The 19,168-nt window shown below is 36.8% G+C and overlaps 1 protein-coding gene across 1 annotated transcript in view; it reads left to right on the plus strand.

Annotated features, from left to right (window-relative positions):
- Positions 1 to 19,168, plus strand: part of RAB21 (RAB21, member RAS oncogene family) — a 48,857-nt gene that overhangs the window by 14,531 nt on the left and 15,158 nt on the right. The window contains exons 4-6 of the mRNA XM_036075674.2: positions 1,657 to 1,720; positions 8,340 to 8,394; positions 8,871 to 8,959. Coding sequence (XP_035931567.1) covers positions 1,657 to 1,720; positions 8,340 to 8,394; positions 8,871 to 8,959 — 208 coding nt within the window. The remainder of the gene's footprint in view (positions 1 to 1,656; positions 1,721 to 8,339; positions 8,395 to 8,870; positions 8,960 to 19,168) is intronic.

A 19,168-nucleotide genomic window follows, 5' to 3' on the forward strand; every position in this document is an offset into this window, starting at 1 on the left:
AGCCCAGCTTCAGAGGGAGGGGAAATAGACTCTACCTCTTTTTTTTTTTTTTTTTTTTTAAGATTTTAATTATTTGAGAGAGAGAGAGATAGCGAGAGAGAGCACAAGCAGGGGGAGAGGGAGAGGCAGGCTCCCTGCTGAGCAGGGACTTCCACCCCCCCCCCAGACTCTACCTCTTGATGAGAGGATTGGCAAAAAATATGTAACCATTTCTAACTCACCACAGAATGTATGGAGATAATGAGTAGGATGCCTGCAGAAGGGGATCTGTTTGCAGATGAATAACATTTTTTTAAAAAGTTGGTTAGATTTAGTAGGTTATGATACTACCTATACAGGGAGTAGAGTAATATGTAATTGGATTCTGGCATGTTTCCTTTGAAATGATGAGGATGTACATTTCATACCAAATTGTCACATTTTTCTTATGTGACATCAACTAGGGATAGAAGTTCAGTACTTCTCTAAAAACTTTCTGCATACATGTGAATGAAAAAAAAAATGGGGCTGTACTGAGAAAACTATGGTTCAGTGCTCTGAGAAAGATAAGGTGGTGATATTGATTACCTTTCCTTTTATAAGTTTGGGGTTTATTAAAGACAGTTCCTCTGCATTCTTGCAGAAAACAGGAGTGTGGAACTGTTACATTTGTATTGTAGGACCAGATGTACAGTAAATGCTTACTTACCATGTATTTATTGTAACTTTTATAATTTAAAGATGTGTGTGCATTTTTTTAGGAAGATGTATAAGTTCTGTGTGATTTGATTACATGGAAATTAAATTCCATTACAAAAAATGAAGGAGGTATTCAAGTTTGTTCTTTATCCTATTTTATTGTAATCAGCATATTTAAAATCATGAGTTCAAAAGATTAATTTACTTAACTTGAATGTACTTAACTGTGCCTCCTGCTGTGCTTCATCCATAGTGAAGAATCTGTTTGTTACTGGAGTCATTGTATACCAGTGGTTCTCCACAGGAGGTGGCAATGTTTGGAGACATCTTTGGTTATCACAGCTGGAGGGTGGTACTGATATCTAGTGGGTAGGAGGCCAGGGATGCTGCTCAGTATCATACATTGCATAGGGCAGTCCCTCACAACAGAGTTAATCTGAGCCAAAATATCAGTAGTGCTGAAGTTGAAAAAACCTGTCATATACTAAAGGATGAGAATTTATTTTGGTACTCTTTTAGGTGCCCATATACAGTTTTCCCCCTTTTAAGTGTGTGACACAGAAGCTTCTATGCCCTCTAATTTAGAACCAATTAGAATACAAAAGACTTTTAATTTTAAGATGTTCTTAAGGCCAAAGTGACTCTACAAGCATCTGTTATCAGAGGCTGGAGTTGACATGCTTTTGTTCTAGTGAATAGTTTTGCTTGGATCTGTGGAAGATTTACGAAAAGTTATAATTAGAGGTATTTCTGTTTATACCTCTGTGTAGATCTAGAGAGAGATCATTCCATTGGATGTTTGTATGTTGTAGTTTGCAACATAGTTTGTCAATAACTGATCCTACACTTAAACATTTCTAGTAACTAAATATATGGGCTGTTAGACAAATTCTGAGGTATTTTGACAATGTGGAGTTTGGGGTGTTGTAATGATAGTCGTGGCAACAGGATTTACTATTTACTCTTTTGTATACACAGGTAAAAAACTGGGTCAAAGAATTACGGAAAATGTTGGGAAATGAAATCTGTTTATGTATAGTTGGTAAGTATCATTACTTTTTTAAAAAAAATGTCCTCTGTTTCAAAAAAAAATGCTTTGTTTCCTTAATGTTATTAGAGAATAGCAAATAAGTAATTCTCATTTTTAAAGTAATATGAGAAAGGAAGAAGAATGATATTTTAATATTTAATATTTTAGAGTAATTTATGATTTGGAAGTGATCTTTCAGGAGATTCAGACTTCAGGGAAGACCTTGGGGAACAAGTGGGAAACTAACCATGTAAACTTTCAACTCCCAGACTTGCTTCAATTTGATCTTTAGATTTTCATCATAAGATTTTCTTTAGAAAAAAAGAATTTAGAAACTACTTTAAAATAAAATTAAAACTAACGGCTTAGGCTAGTATTCTTGTTTTATACATTTAACTATACACGTTTTTGAGTTAAGGACAAATTTGACTCTCGAGGATATGAGCAAATCATGGTACTAGGGTGGAGGAATATTCTTAATGGGTAAAATAAAGGAACTCTAGAACTCACTCTTGGACTTCTGGAATTTCTCTTTGGTTCCCTTTTTCTTTATCATTTCTATGATATCTTTTTAAAGATTTTTTATTTATTTATTTGACAGAGAGAGAGACAGGGAGAGCAGGAACACAAGCAGAGGGAGAAGCAGGCTTCCCACTGAGCAAGGAGCCCAATGTGGGGCTTGATCCCAGGACGCTGGGATCATGACCCAAGCCAAAGACAGACGCCTAATGACTGAGCCACCCAGGCACCCCTATGCTGTGTTCTTAGTAGACATTATTTCATGTAATTCTCATAATTTAGGAGGGCTTTTTTTTTTTTTTTAAAGATTTTATTTATTTATTTGACAGAGACACAGCGAGAGAGGGAACACAAGCAGGGGGAGTGGGAGAGGGAGAAGCAGGCTTCCCGCAGAGCAGGGAGCCCAACGCAGGACTCGATCCCAGGACCCCGGGATCATGACCCGAGCCGAAGGCAGACGCTTAACGACTGAGCCACCCAGGCACCCAGGAGGGCTTTATAGAGGAAGCTGAGCCCTGGAGATACTTGATAACTTGTGCAATATCAAGCAGCTATTGGAGATGGGATATGAATTGAAGTCATTCTGATTCCTATGCTTTGTTATTAATTCTTATGATGAATAGCCTCATGCTGTTTTCTTTCTTTTTGCATGACTGGTAGAATAGCAATGGCCTAGAAGAAACCAGGGTAGTTTTAGTGGAAGACCTAGAATGGAATGGTCAATGTGGGCACATTTGACTTTTAAGAATTTTTTTTTTAAATTAAGAGTTTACATTTCTTATATTGTCTCACCATTAGATTGGCAAACTCTACAGTTCCAGATCAGGGCACATGTCTGGGGGAAGACGCCAAGGAGATTATCTGACCTACTTTTTAAGTCTAGATACTAGATGTTAGGCTGGATGGCAAGAGTATTTCAGAATGGAACACGGGAGTAGTAGGCCACATGGGAGTTTGGGCCAAAGCTATAGCTAGTCATTAGTGAGTTTGGCCTGGCTTTGTCTGGTATCTGGGACTTAATGGGAATGGAAGTAGTCACAATAGGTGAATGACTATAGATTTGATTATTTGGGATTCTGGTTATCTCTCAGAAGAGGGAAGGAAATGACTAAATATACTTAAAGTCAAAGAAGCCTCAAGAGTTTGTTACTTGACCCAGGTTACAAAGTAACATTTTTTAAAAAACAGCTGGATAAATAAAGCTTAAGAATAATTAATTTGAACTGTATATTCTTCATGTACATATTATAAGAAGTTTTAGGAATATTGCTGGTAGCTTACTGTCCCAAGTGGGGTCAGATAATCCTCATTTAATGTTATATAATGTTTATTAATGATTGGTATAAAGTCTAAAAAAGCTCTCATTCCTTTTCTATTGGCAAGTGTGACATGGAATTTTAGTTGCAATTCATTGTTGAAAGAAGTTTGAGAGCCCATTTACCACAAAAGGAAAATTTCACAAATTTAACATACCTGTGTAAACAAGTAACTTAGAGGTCTCACCTGTGTTTCTTTTCATCCCAACACTACCCCAGCTGCCTTCCCCTCACCATTGCCCACCTCCAGATACTGTCTTGTCTTTGTACTGCATGAACTAGTTTTTTTTTTATGTTATGTTAATCACCATACATTACATCATTAGTTTTTGATGTAGTGTTCCATGATTCATTGTTTGTGTATAACACCCAGTGCTCCATTCAGTATGTGCCCTCTTTAATACCCATCACCAGGCTAACCCATCCCCCCACCCCCCTCCCCTCTAGAACTCTCAGTTTCTTTCTCAGGGTCCATAGTCTCTCATGGTTCGTCTCCCCCACTGATTTCCCCCCCTTCATTTCTCCCTTCCTACTATCTTCTTTTTTTTAACATATAATGTATTATTTGTTTCAGAGGTACAGATCTGTGATTCAACAGTCTTACACAATTCACAGCGCTCACCATAGCACATACCCTCCCCAATGTCCATCACCCAGCCACCCCATCCCTCCCACCCCCCACCACTCCAGCAACCCTCATTTGTTTCCTGAGATTAAGAATTCCTCATATCAGTGAGATCATATGATACATGTCTTTCTCTGCATGAACTAGTTTTGTTTTGAATTTTATATAAATGAAATTATATAGTATGAACTCTTGTATTATCTTTTTTTTTTTTTTGGCTTTACATTATGTTTGCAGGATTTTCCTATGTTTTTGTATATAGTTGTAGTTCATTTTATTCTCTTTGCTCTCTAATACTTTATTCTATAAATATTCCACAGTTTATCCTTTTGTTATTGATAGGCATTTACATTATTTTTTCCACATACTGATTTTCATTCTATTTTTTTATAGTAGTTCAGTGTTTATTCATTCTTCTGTTTTTTACTAAATTCAAAATAATAACACTGCTTCCCAATGTTAACTCATCATGTTTCTGAATCTTTATGTTTGATGGTATCATCTCCTGGCTTCCCAGGATTCTATATAATTTAATGAAAATTAAATAATAATTTGGAAAACACTTGGCATAGAGATGGCATTTGACAAATATTTGGTCCTTTTCCTCTAAATAAGACACCCTTTCAAACATTTGGATGGTTCACCTGAAATCTTATATTCTGTAGTCTTCAATTGTTTTTCATTTGGTTTAACTTGTAGACATTCTTACCATCCTGATTATTTTTTCCTAGGTTTATTTCAGTGTATAAATGTGTCTTCTACACTTGAACACTAGAATCCAAACATTATTGAGCCAATGTATACTTAAATGACTCTCTTTTTAAAATTCTCCCATTATCATTCTGCCAACACTTTCAACTCATCATGTTTCTGAATCTTTATGTTTGATGGTATCATCTCCTGGCTTTTTCATGTCAATTAAATACTTAACCTTCTAGGTCCTTATCTAAACCACTTATAATGTGTTAACCAGTAATGGAGAAGCCCATACTTTGCTAGCAGAGACTTTTCCTTCTCAGATTAGCACTCTTAGCTGTGGTTGCTTTATTTGATAATATTTTGCTTCTAGTCTGTCCTTAACATTTGTATGTTTGTTAAATAGTTATTTTTAATAATAGTTACCATTTATTGAGTCCTAGGTACTGTTCTAAGAACTATACGTTTATGCTTTCATTAAGTCTTCTGACAGCACTACAAGAAGGTATTGTTGCCATTTCCATTTCACACATGAGAAATGGGCTAAGAGCTTGCTACTTCCCAAAGTACATAGCTAGTTAAGGTAGACCTAGGATTCTAACTTAGGTCTGTCTGCTAGATCAAGCCCATATTCTTAACCAACATTATATATTGCTTACTATGTACCAGCTTGGGAATAGTGTAGTATAAGAATAAGTGAACAAAATAGATATGGTTCTTGTCTTCCCAGAGCTTATTTTGTAGAGAGAGGGAGAAGAACACGCTGTTATTATATATTACAATAAATGCTATGAAGGGGGAAGTACAGAGTGCTGTGATAGCACTAAAGCAAACCAAACTATATTTGGGGGGAGGGAAGTTAAAGGAAGACTTCCTAGAGTGTTGGAGTAACTAAATTAGCTAGATGAAGCTAGCAGGGTGGTAGTAAAAAATGTGTTGCCTATCATGGGCTTTAATTTTCTCATAATAATATGATTTTCCATTTGATCATTCACTGTGATGAATAAAGCTGATATTAATAACTGCTCTTTATTGAGCATGTACTATATGCTAGGTCTTTTATATTATCATATTTTCATATCAACCATGCTAAGTTTGTTAGCTACATTTGTACAGAGTGATACTAAGAGAGGTTAGTAATTTTCCCCAAAATTATATAGTTATGAAGTGATCCAGGACATAAAAACAAGCTTTATCAGGTTTAAAGCCTTTGAAGGCTTCTTTTGACTGGCCCATACACCACCATACAGTCTAAGCAAAATAAGGTTCCAGCCCTTTACTGCCATTAGGCCATCTGCCCTTTCATGTTCTTAATTCAAATCTGTATTTATAAAGAAGATAAAGTTCTTACTATTCTTAGCAGGGTGGCTTTTCCCTTTCTTCTCCAATAGCTTCAGCCAACTTTTTCCCCCTAATTTTTATAGTACTATACTTTAGTTGGTGGTAATCCTTGTTTTCAGGTGTTTCAAGCCTATTAGAAAGTTCCCTATATAGCTGCATAGTAACATTGAAATAGATGATCCCCAAAGCCTTAATCCTTTAGATGTCTTTCTTGCCTTTAACAACTGTAGGCACTAACAAGGTTTTGAGTTTGGAAAGATGTCAGTCACCAAAATGCAGTTTTTTATGACTTAATCTGTGTTATTAATCCCTTTATGGACACTGATTGTTGAAAGGAATAGTGGTAAAAAAATTTTTTTTTGTTTAAAATAATAATTAGCTTACTAAAAAAGCTAGCTATTTTAATGATAAATAATTTTCCTCAAATACTCATTTGAGGCATTACTCAAATTATCTTTATCTTCATTTTTTAAAAAATGGATGTTGATAATTCTGGTAGAATTTGAAAGCAGAGGAATTAGAGTTTGAGAAAAACAACTCATAGGGTTTTAGTTAATTGGAACAAAAGTCTTCTGTTTTGCCTTGAGTGGCAGAATTCTTGTGCCTCTGTTTATTGGAACCACTGGCCACTAGGTGGTGCTTTTTGCATTCTTCATAGCATAAAACAACTTGTTTTTCTTCAGGTGACTGTCAGATGTATTGGCTGTAATATTTAGCAAATTTAAAATTTTATTGACAAATATGATGTAGGAAATCAGAACTAAAATGTTCTTCTTGCTGAGTTAAACAGATAACTGTTCAAAGAAGGAACAGTTCATTACTGAATTTGTTGGTAATCACTAAGCTTTAGTATATAGTCTGTTTCCTTCTCATGCTTTGGCTATGGTGTCAGATAGTTACTTGCAGCTGCCCGCAATTGGGTGCTCAGATTATTTTAGGTCCTCCATATACAGAATCTCTGGGCTTGTACTTCTCAGTTATAAACATTGGATCTTTCAGTGGGTGCTTACTTTAGTCCTTATCTGAAATTGTCTTCTAGATTCTCTAAGGTCCCAAGAAAAGATGACCTTATTTACAAAGGTTTCCTTTTTCTCCCCTTATAAGTCATAATAGAAATGAAAATATTTGTTTGAAATATCCTTTCTGCGGCATCTGGGTGGCTCAGTCGTTAAGTGTCTGCCTTCGGCTCAGGTCCTGATCCCAGGGTCCTGGGATCGAGCCCCGCATTGGGCTCCCTGCTCAGCGGGGAGCCTGCTTCTCCTTTTCCCTCTCCCTCTGCCTGCTGCTACCCCTGTTTGTGCTCTCTCTGTCTCAAATAAATAAATAAAATAAAAAGAAATATCCTTTCTTAGGGTCTTTTCTCCTTTTTCTGTTATTTCCATTACCTTTAGTATTCTGTGTGTCCAGCCAACTCACCTTAACCTCTACCCTGTATTTAATAAGGAATCTGCATTTTGCAGTTTCTTCACTTTTATTCTAGTGGCTTTTTAGCATAATCTCAGTTTTGTCCCATTGTTTAAGAAGAACTAAACTTATTTTCAGTAATTTTAAATTTGTATGATGTGCATGTATTAAGTTCTCTCATGTTGTTAAACAGTACAGTTTCCTCTCCTGTGGTAGTGAAGTGCTTAAAAGGCCATACGTTTAAATGCTATGTTTAACCGGTTCATATCAGGAAACCAAAATACCCTTAGGGTCCAAGAGTCTATCCTAATATATTTCATGAATAGTAAAGTAGCCTTGCTTAATTATTGACTGGCTGTATGTTGATTGGGAACCATTTACATTTGGCTAAGAATCATAGTTTATTCCTCGGTTCCCAAGTGACTGTTAGTCTCCATTATATCCTAAATCAAGGAAAAGTGCCCATCTCTTTGGAAAAGTTATTTTCTCTGAGAGAGGCTGCAGCTTCAGGAGGGATATGCATTGGGCCATTTGAAGGACAGTGAGGCATTTACCTTGCAGTCATGATCAACCCTCCTATCATAGGGTTTAAGGAAATGTAGAAGTCTGATGGGGATTTGTATTATTTTTCCAGGTAATTAAAATGGCAATTGTGTATTTAGAATTGGCTTTGTTTTGTTATAAAAATGAATCAATATTAAGAATAGGCATTTTTGCTTTTTCAAACTAGGTAATAAAATAGACCTGGAAAAAGAGAGACACGTTTCCATTCAAGAAGCAGAATCGTAAGTGTTTTCCCTTTCCCCCTCCCTCTAGTCACTCCCTAGTAGAAGTCTTTCTCTTTGCACAGTGTGCTTTACCATTTAGGTATTACTCAAACCTCTTAATATAAAGTGAGCTATTGGATTCAGTGAAGCACTGGTAAATTTTGGACTTTTGACAACATCTAAAAATATTCCATTCTCACTTCTCTTTTTGATTTTAGTAAAAAATGTAAAGAGTGATGCCAAAAAAAACCTATCATAATCAAATAGTCACAAAAACTTTTATTAAAGTATTTGGGTTCCAAATTAACTTAAAAATTTCAAGTCTGTTATCCTTATGTTCTTATTTAAAATTTGGTTCAGTGTAGCTTAATTTCACTAAATGTGGGTTAATTAGTAATAAGTCACTAAAATTGCTACTTAAAAAAATTCAAATAGCAGTTAGGACAAAAATAAAATTTTTTGTATCAATCACTGATGTTACTTTTTTTTTTAAGGTATGCAGAATCTGTGGGAGCAAAACATTATCATACTTCAGCCAAACAGAACAAAGGAATTGAGGAACTCTTTCTTGACCTTTGTAAAAGTAGGTATACTCAGATTTTATATATTTAAAAATTGTTCTTCTAAAAATATTGGTAATATTTTTTAAGTGATGTTTTATAGTCTCCATTAATGACCACATTAATGATTTCTCACATCTACCAGTACTATTATTTGCTTAATATTTTTTCTTAAACTCATTTTTTAAAGCTTAAAGATCTACTTTAGCCCTATTTCAAGAAGTAGTTAATAGATAATGAAATCATGGAGATGGTATGTGCCAACTACACATTAAAATAAATGCATAACTATCAAAAATAAAAATAGAAGGAGAATACACAGATTTAAGAGACGTAACAACCTGCTGTGGTGGATGGATCTTATTTGGGTCTTGATTTGACAACGTAGTGAAAAAGAATATTTGTCAGACAGTACGGAGTATATGAACACTCACTGGATATTTGATGATATTAAGAAATTACTGAGGGGCACCTCGCTAGCTCAGTCAGTAGAGCATGGGACTCGTGATCTCAGGGTCCTCTGAGTTCAAGCCCCACATTGAGTGTAGAGCCTACTTGAAGAAAATATAAATAAATAAAAACAGTAAAGTCCATCTTTAAAAAAAAATTATTGACGTTCTGGTTCAAGATGGTCACATCAGAAGATCTCCAACTTATCTTCTCTAGACACACTGAGTCTAAAGCTATATATGGAACAACTTTCTCTTAAAAAAAAAAAAACCTAAAGGCTGGTTGAATGACAGCTGTACATTGGACAAACAAGAAGAAAACCACATCTAAGAGGGTAGAAGAGGCTGTAACACAATCTTGCCATAAACCCCATCCCTGGTGTGGTGACCCATAACCAGAAGGGAACTGAAAAACCCATAGCTTCTCCCTAAGGAGTGAAGAGTTTGAACCCCACAGTGGGCATCTCAACTTTTAAGATATAAATGAGAGATGATTCCCCCATCTAACTTTGAAAACCAGCATGGCTCACATCCCAAGCCCTACAAGACTGAAGCAGTCTTAAAAACTGCTCTTGACGGGCTTGCGCTTGGACTCACTTGCCCCAGGTCCCAGCTCAGAGGCAGCTGATCACACCACCTTAAAGTGAGGGAGGCTCATCTGCTTATATTAAAGGCATATAGTTTAACACACACATCTAGGAGCCTGCTGATAGAATACTCTCCCAGGACAGAGACTGGCAGGCACAATCTTCATGCTCTCCCACTGCTGTGCTCCAGAGCACCATTATCTCCCAGAGGGGAGCTTTTACACACATCTGGTGCCCCAATTTTTGCAGCTGCCACCTAGGAAATCTATCTTGATCACCTGGCCTAGAGGCCAGGGGAGCTTGTATTCTTGGTCCCATTGGACTATAATAACTGATGTTACTCAGAAAGGAGCTCATACCCCGGTCTGGTACCCAATTCTTATGACTGCTGCCAGGGGATATCTCTGCATTACCTGGCTCTGGTGGCCAATGGGGCTTATCGTCATGGGTCCCATGGGACTGTAAGCAACAGAGAAAGAGTTCTTAACTACCACCCACAGGGCACAGCAAGTAGCAACAGACCCACAAGCTCAATTTTTCTGTGAAGGAGGCCTGTTAGCTAGTCATCATGACTGTGGCCTGAGGGGCAAGTTTCAGGTTTGGGACACATTTAGTGGCCTCTGGAGCTGCTTTCAAGGACAGTAGGCTGTGAGCACCATCTTGGTGCTCTTCTTCTACCTGTTCTAGCTTGCTCATAGGAAGAGCTTATCCATTTGTTTGGAGCCCTAATTTTTGTGACTGCTATCCAGGGGATACCTCCAGATCACCTGGCCCTGGTGGCCAGTGGGGCTTATGATTGCAGTCCTGTAGGATTATATATTTGCATACTTTTGGGGATTTTTGTTTTCTTTTTTTAAGATTTGAGAGGGAAAGCATGAGCAGGGGAAAGGGCAGAGGGAGAGGAGAGAGAATCCCCAGCAGACTCTGCCCCTGAGCATGGAGCCCCACACAGGGCTCGATCCCATGATCTTGAGATCACGACCTAAGCTGAAACCAGGAGTTGGAGGCTCATCCAACTGCGCCACCCAGGCATCCCTATATGTGCATACTTTTGAAAGCTGATGCCTAAAGATTGGGCTTCCAGTCACTCTGAATCTAGGTGCTGAGATCCTCCCCTTTGGGAACTGATAGGTCTTGGGACATTCTCAACTACTGGGAGCTATTAAAAATATAATAGGCTGCTTGTTCCATTTACTGTATAGAAAACAACATGGAGAGTCACACAAAATGAAGAAACAGAGGAGTATGTTCCAAATGAAAGAACAAGATAAAACCTCGGGAAAAAACCTTAGTGGAACAGATAAGTAATTTACCTGATAAGGAGTTCAAGGTAATGGTTATAAAGATGATCACTGAATTGGGGAGAAGAACGGATGAACACAGTGAGACCTTCCAGCAGGAGATGGAAAATATAAGAAAGTACCAGGTAGAAATCACAAAGCTGAAGAATACAATAAACGAACTGAAAAATACACTGGTGATATTCAACATCAGACTAGATGAATCAGAAGAAATGATCAGTTAACTCAGACAAGGCAGTGGCACTCACCCAATCAGAGCAGCAAAAAGAAAAAAGTGAAAGGGATAAAGCAAAAAGAAAAAAAAGTGAAAAAATTGAAGATCGTTTAAGGGACTTATAAGACAACATCAGATAGCCTAACATTTGCATCCGAGGGATTCCAGAAGGAGAAGAGAGAGAGAAAGAGGCAGAAATCTTATTTGAAGAAATAATGGCTAAAAACTTCCCCAGCCTGGGTAAGGAAATAGACATCCAGGTCCAGGAAGCCCAGAGAGTTCCAAATAAGAGGAACCTAATGAGATCCACACCAAAGATACATTAAGCAAATGTCAAAAGTGAAAGATAAGGAGAGAATATTAAAAGCAGCAAGCAAAAAAACATCTTGTTACATACAAGGGATTCTCCCTCCCCCCCGCCTTATGATTATCAGCAGATCTTTCAGCAGCAGTTTTGCAGGCCAGAGGGAATAGCATGATATATTCAAAGTGCTGAAAGAAAAAAACTTCAAACCAAGAATTATGTACTTCGCAAAATTATCATTCAGAAGGGAAGAAAAAAAATAAAGAATTTTCCAGAGAAGGAAAAGCTAAAGTTCATCATCACCAAACTTGCCCTAAAGATATGTTAAAGGGACTTCTTTTACCTGAAAAGAAAGGGTGCTACTTGGTAACAAGAACACACTTGAGAGTAGAAATCTCACTGGAAAGTAAATATTTAGTAAAGGTAATATATTATTGATTATAAAGCTAGTATGAAAGTTAGAAAACAAAAGTAATAAAAATAACCATAATTACAATAATTAGTTGAGGGATACATAAGATGAAAAGATATAAAATGTGACATCAAAAACATAAAACATTGGTGGGGGAGTAATAATGTTGAGCTTTACAATGGGATCAACTTAAGATGTTATAAGTTGATATATGTAAGCCTCATTATAACTACAAAGCAAAAACCTGTAGTAAATATGCAAAAGAGAAAGAGAAAGGAATATAAGCATACCAGCGAAGTAAGTCATCAAATGTCAAAGGAAGAGAGCAAGAGAAGAAAAGAACGGAAAGGAATTACAAAAGCAGCTAGAAAACAAAATGGCAGTAAACACATACCAATAATTACTTTAGATATAAGTGGACTAAATTCCCCAAAAGAAAGAGTGACTGAATGAATAAAAAAACAAGACCTATTTATATGCCTATAAGAGACTCAGGTTAGATGTAAGGACACATAGAGACTGAAAGTGAAGGGATGGGAGAAGATATTCCATGCAAATGGAAACCAAAAGGAAGTTGGAGTAGCTATTCTTATATCAGACAAAATAGACTTTAAAACATAGATTGTAATAACAAAGAACTGTACTACGTAATAATAAAGGGGTCAAGCCAACAAGAAGATAAGACATTTGTAGTGTTTGTGCACCCAACACAGGAGCACCTAAAGATATGAAGCAAATATTAACAGACCTAAAGGAAGAAATAGACAGCAATACAAATAATGGTAGGGGACTTTAATACCCTACTTACATTAATGGATGGATTATGCAGACAGAAAATCAGTAAAGAAACATTGGCTTTAAATGATGTGTTAAATCAGATGGACTTAACAGATATTTACAGAACATTTCTATCCAAAAACAACAGAATAAACATTTTTCCCAAATGCACATGAAACATTTTCCAAAATTATATGTTAAGCCACAAAACAAGTCTTAATAATTCAAGAGGATTGAAATCATATCAAGCATCCTTTCCAACCACAATGGCATAAAACTAGAAATTAATTACACAAAACTGAGAATTTCACAAATATGTGGAAATTAAATAACATGCTACTGAACAACAAGTCAAAGAAGAAATCAAAAAGAAATCAAAATATACCTTGAGACAAACAAAAATGTAAACACAGCATACCAACATTTATGGGATACAGCAAAAGCAGTATTAAGAGGGAAGTTTAGGGGCGCCTGGCTGGCTCAGTTGGTGGAGCCTGAGACTCTTGATCTCAGGGTTGTGAGTTGGAGCCCCACATTGGATGTAGAGGTTACTTAATAAGATCTTTAAAAAAAAAGAAAAGGGAAGTTCATAGCGATACCTAACTCAAGAGTAAAAAAGAGTCTCAAATAGGGGCACCTGGCTGGCTCAGTTGGAAGAACATGCAACTCTTGATCTCTGGGTTGTGAATTCAAGCCCCACATTGGGTGTAGAGATTACTAAAAAAAGTAAAACATTTTTTAAAAAGTCTCAAATAATATAACTTTATACTTCAAAGAAATAGAAAAAGAACAAAGTTAGGAGAAGGAAGGGAACAACAGAGAATAGAGCAGAAATAAATGAAATAGATAAGAAAAACACAATAGAAAAGATCGATGAAACTAACTGGTTCTTTAAAAAGATAAAATTGAAAAAACTTTAGTTAGGCTCACCAAGAAAAACGGAGGACTCAAAATCAGAAATGAAAGCAGAGACTTTACAACTAATACCACAGAAATACAAAGGATCATAAGACACTACTGTGAACAATTATACACCAACAAATTAGACAACCTAGAAGAAATGGATAAATTCCTAGAAATATATTACCTACTAATAATCATAATGAAATACAAACTCTGAACAGACTGATTACTAGTAAGGTGATTGAATCAGTAATCAAAAACTTACCAGCAAACAGAAATTCAGGACCAGATGGCTTCACTGGTGAATTCTGCTAAACATTCAAAGAAGAATTAAAATACCAGTCCTTCTCAAACACTTCCAAAAAGTAGAGGAGGGAACTCTCCCAAACTCATTTTACAAGACTAGCATTACCCTGATACCAATGCCAGACAAGGACACCACAAGAAAAGTAAATTACAGGCTGGTATCCTTGATGAACATAGAGGCAAAAATTCTCAACAAAATATTAGCAAACTGAACTCAAGAATACAGCAAAAAGACACCATGATCAAGTGGGATTTATTCCAGGGATGCAAGGATGGTTCAACATCCACGTCATCATTGTGATATACCATGTTGACAAAATGAAGGATAAAATCATATGATCATCTCAACAGATGCTGAAAAAGCATTTGACAGAATTCAACATCCATTTATGACAAAAACTCTCAACAAAGTGGATATAGAGGGAATATACCTCAACATAATAAAGGCTATATACAGAAAGCCCACAGCTAGCATCATATTCAATGGAGAAAAGATGAAAGCTTTTCCTTTAAGATCAGGAATAAGACAAGGAGGCTCACTCTCACCACTTTTATTCAACATAGTATTAGAAGACCTAGTCAGAGCAATTAGGCAAGGAAAAGAAACAAAAGGCAAAAGCAACAAAAGCAAAAATAAACAAGTGGACTACATCAAACTATGCAGCGAAAAAAACGATGAGATTTTGCCATTTGTGACAACATGGATGGACCTTGAGGGCATTATCCTTTTCTCTTTTTTTTTAAAGATTTTATTTATTTATTTGATAGAGACACAGCGAGAGAGGGAACACAAGCAGGGGGAGTGTGAGAGGGAGAAGCAGACTTCCTGCCGAGCAGGGAGCCCGTTGTGGGGCTTAATCCCAGGACCCTGGGATTGTGACCTGAGCTGAAGGCAGATGCTTAACGACTGAGCCACCCAGCTGCCCCTGAGGGCATTATCCTAAGTGAAATAAGTCAGAGAAAGATAAATAACATATGATCCCTCTTATATGTGAAATCTAAAAATGAATAAATAAAACCAATCTCATAGATAACAGAGAACAGATTGGTGGTTGCCAGAGGAAGGGGTTTGGGGGTGGGAAAAATGGTTGAAATGTTTTGTTTTTTAGTTTAAATAAATTGAATTATTCTTTATTTTAAAAATTATTGTAAATTTTTTAAGGTATGATTATGGTGTTGTGGCTATACTTTTTTTTTTTTTTTTTTAAAGATTTTATTTATTTATTTGACAGAGGGAGACACAGCGAGAGAGGGAACACAAGCAGGGGGAGTGGGAGAGGGAGAAGCAGGCTTCCTGACGAGCGGGGAGCCCGATGTGGGACTCGATCCCAGGACCCTGGGATCATGACCTGAGCCGAAGGCAGACGCTTAACGACTGAGCCACCCAGGCGCCCTATGCTGTTTTTTCTACTTTTATATATATTTGAAGTTTTTTTCATAGTAGAAAGTTTTTAAAAAAGAGGAAAATGCTTATCACCAATAGAATGTATACCATACTTAGGAAAACCCTAGTCTATGGAATAATAGATTGAAACGATTTTGTCAAATTATATTCCTTGAATTTATGGACCTCACACTCTTCTGAGAATTTGATGAAACTGTGTATTTTGTCTCTAGGAAAATATACATATACACAGGCTTTGGAGTAGATTTCAGTTTTACAAAAACCTGAAGATCATTCATAATTCTTGTAGAGCTTTAATTCTCCAAGTGAGGTCCCCTGATCAGTAGCATCAGCATCACTTGAGAATGTATTAGAAATGCAGATTCCTTCCCCATCAAAATACCATCCACTTTCTTCAAAGAAATGGAACAAATAATCCTAAAATTTGTATGGAACCAGAAAAGACCCCGCATAGCCAGAGGAATGTTGAAAAAGAAAAGCAAAGCTGGCGGCATCACAATTCCGGACTTCCAGCTCTACTACAAAGCTGTCATCATCAAGACAGTATGGTACTGGCACAAAAACAGACACATAGATCAATGGAACAGAATAGAGAGCCCAGAAATGGACCCTCAACTATATGGTCAACTAATCTTTGACAAAGCAGGAAAGAATGTCCAATGGAAAAAAGACAGTCTCTTCAACAAATGGTGTTGGGAAAATTGGACAGCCACATGCAGAAGAATGAAACTGGACCATTTCCTTACACCACACACAAAAATAGACTCCAAATGGTTGAAAGACCTCAGTGTGAGACCGGAGTTCATCAAAATCCTAAAGGAGAACACAGGCAGCAACCTCTTCGACCTCAGCCGCAGCAACTTCTTCCTAGAAACATCGCCAAAGGCAAGGGAAGCAAGGGCAAAAATGAACTATTGGGACTTCATCAAGATAAAAAGCTTTTGCAAAGCAAAGGAAACAGTCAACAAAACCAAAAGACAACTGAAAGAATGGGAGAAGATATTTGCAAATGACATATCAGATAAAGGGCTAGTATCCAAAATCTATAAAGAACTCATCAAACTCAACACCCAAAGAACAAAGAATCCAATCAAGAAATGGGCAGAAGACATGAACAGACATTTTTCCAAAGAAGACATCCAAACGGCCAACAGACACATGAAAAAGTGTTCAATATCGCTCGGCATCAGGGAAATCCAAATCAAAACCTCAATGAGATACCACCTCACACCAGTCAGAATGGTTAAAATTAACAAGTCAGGAAATGACAGATGTTGGCGGGGATGCGGAGAAAGGGGAACCCTCCTACACTGTTGGTGGGAATGCAAGCTGGTGCAGCCACTCTGGAAAACAGTATGGAGGTTCCTCAAAAAGTTGAAAATAGAGCTACCATATGATCCAGCAATTGCACTCCTGGGTATTTACCCCAAAGATACAAAAGTAGGGACCCGAAAGGCTACGTGCACCCCGATGTTTATAGCAGCAATGTCCACAATAGCCAAACTGTGGAAAGAGCCAAGATGTCCATCGACAGATGAATGGATAAAGAAGATGTGGTATATATATATGATGGAATATTATGCAGCCATCAAAAGGAATGAGATCTTGCCATTTGCAATGACGTGGATAGAACTGGAGGGTATTATGCTGAGCGAAATAAGTCAAACAGAGAAAGACATGTATCATATGACCTCACTGATATGAGGAATTCTTAATCTCAGGAAACAAACTGAGGGTTGCTGGAGTGGGGGTTGGGTGGGAGGGATGGGGTGACTGGGTGATGGACACTGGGGAGGGTATGTGTTCTGGTAAGCGCTGTGAATTGTGCAAGACTGTTGAATCTCAGATCTGTACCTCTGAAACAAATAATGCAATATATGTTAAGAAAGAAAAAAAGAAGAAGAAGAATGTAGCAGGAGGGGAAGAATGAAGGGGGGGAAATCGGAGGGGGCGATGAACCATGAGAGACTATGGACTCTGAAAAACAAACTGAGGGTTCTAGAGGGGAGGGGGGTGGGAGGATGGGTTAGCCTGGTGATGGGTATTGAGGAGGGCACGTTCTGCATGGAGCACTGGGTGTTATGCACAAACAATGAATCATGGAACACTATATCTAAAACTAATGATGTAATGTATGGGGATTAACATAACAATAAAAAAAATTAAAAAAAAAAAAAGAAATGCAGATTCTTGTGCCCAACCCAAACCAACTGAATCAAAACCTCTGGAGGTGGTGCCTAGAATCTGTTTTAACAGTCCTTCCATATGATTGTGATGCACACTGAAATTTGAGAATTTATTTCTATTTTCACTGCTTGTACATACCTATCAATCACTTGGAGATCTTGTTAAAATGTATATTTGATAGAGTGGGTCTGGTGTGGGCCTCAGCTTTTCATTTCTAACAGACATCCATGTGGTGATAATTCTGGTCCTCAGACCATACTTTGAGTACCAAGGTTCTAGATCTGTAGCTTAGAAATGTTATAAATCTCACATCTTTTTTTTTTTTTTTTTTTTAAGATTTTATTACTTGAGAAAGAGCGAGAGAGCGGGTGCATGAACCCACGAGTGGTGGGGAGAGGCGAAGGGAGAGGGAGAGAAAGAATCCCAAGCAGACTCTGCATTGAGCATGGAGCCCAATACAGGGCTCAGTCTTACAGCCCTGAGATCATGACAGCCAAAATCAAGAAAGGGACACTTAACTGACTGAGCCACCCAGATGCCCCTAAATCTCACATCTTTATAGAAAAAAATTTGAATATTTCCCATGTATATTTAAAAAGTATAGAACATACACAAATAATATATTTTGTACATTTTTATAAAACATGAAAAGCTAGAAATTTTGAAAGGTTAAGGAACAATAAGTAGAAATTAGAATTTGTGGTGTTTTCTTATACTGGATTTTCCTGTACACCTAAATTTGGAAACCATTGTTCATTGCGTCTTTGAACCCAAGTTTAGGAATTATTCTAAGGACTCCCTCTTTTCTTTCTTCATCTTTTCAGATATGTATTTTGTGACTATTTACTCCTAATCTGTGTCTTCTATTTTCATTTTTTAACTGTGTCTTTCAGAGCAGAAGTTCTAAATTTTAATAAGGTCTGATTTGTCAGTTTTTCTTTATAATTCATTTTTTGTGTGTCTTATATGAGAAATCTTTGCTTAATTCAGAGTCACAAAGATTTTTTTCCTACAGAGATTTCCTCCTATGTTTTCTTCTAGAAATTTCTGGATAGGTCCATAATTCATTTTTTAATTTTTACATATGGTGAGAGAGATAGATAGATCAAGGTTTATTTTTTACATGTAAATGTCCAGTTCTAATACTGTTTCTTGAAAAGGTTATTCTTTCTTCATTGAATAATCTTGGCACATACATCAAAAATCAAGTGACCATATATGGGGGATCTATTTCTGGACAGTGTTCCATTGATCTTTATTTATTTATTTTTTATTTAAATTCAATTAGTTAACATATATAGTGTATTATTACTTTCATTGATCTTTAGAGCTCTCCTTTCACCAGTATCTCACTCTTTATTGGAGTAACTTTATGCTATACCTTTAA

This window comes from Halichoerus grypus, chromosome 6 (genome assembly GCF_964656455.1).
Source record: "Halichoerus grypus chromosome 6, mHalGry1.hap1.1, whole genome shotgun sequence".
Classification (NCBI taxonomy): domain Eukaryota; kingdom Metazoa; phylum Chordata; class Mammalia; order Carnivora; family Phocidae; genus Halichoerus; species Halichoerus grypus.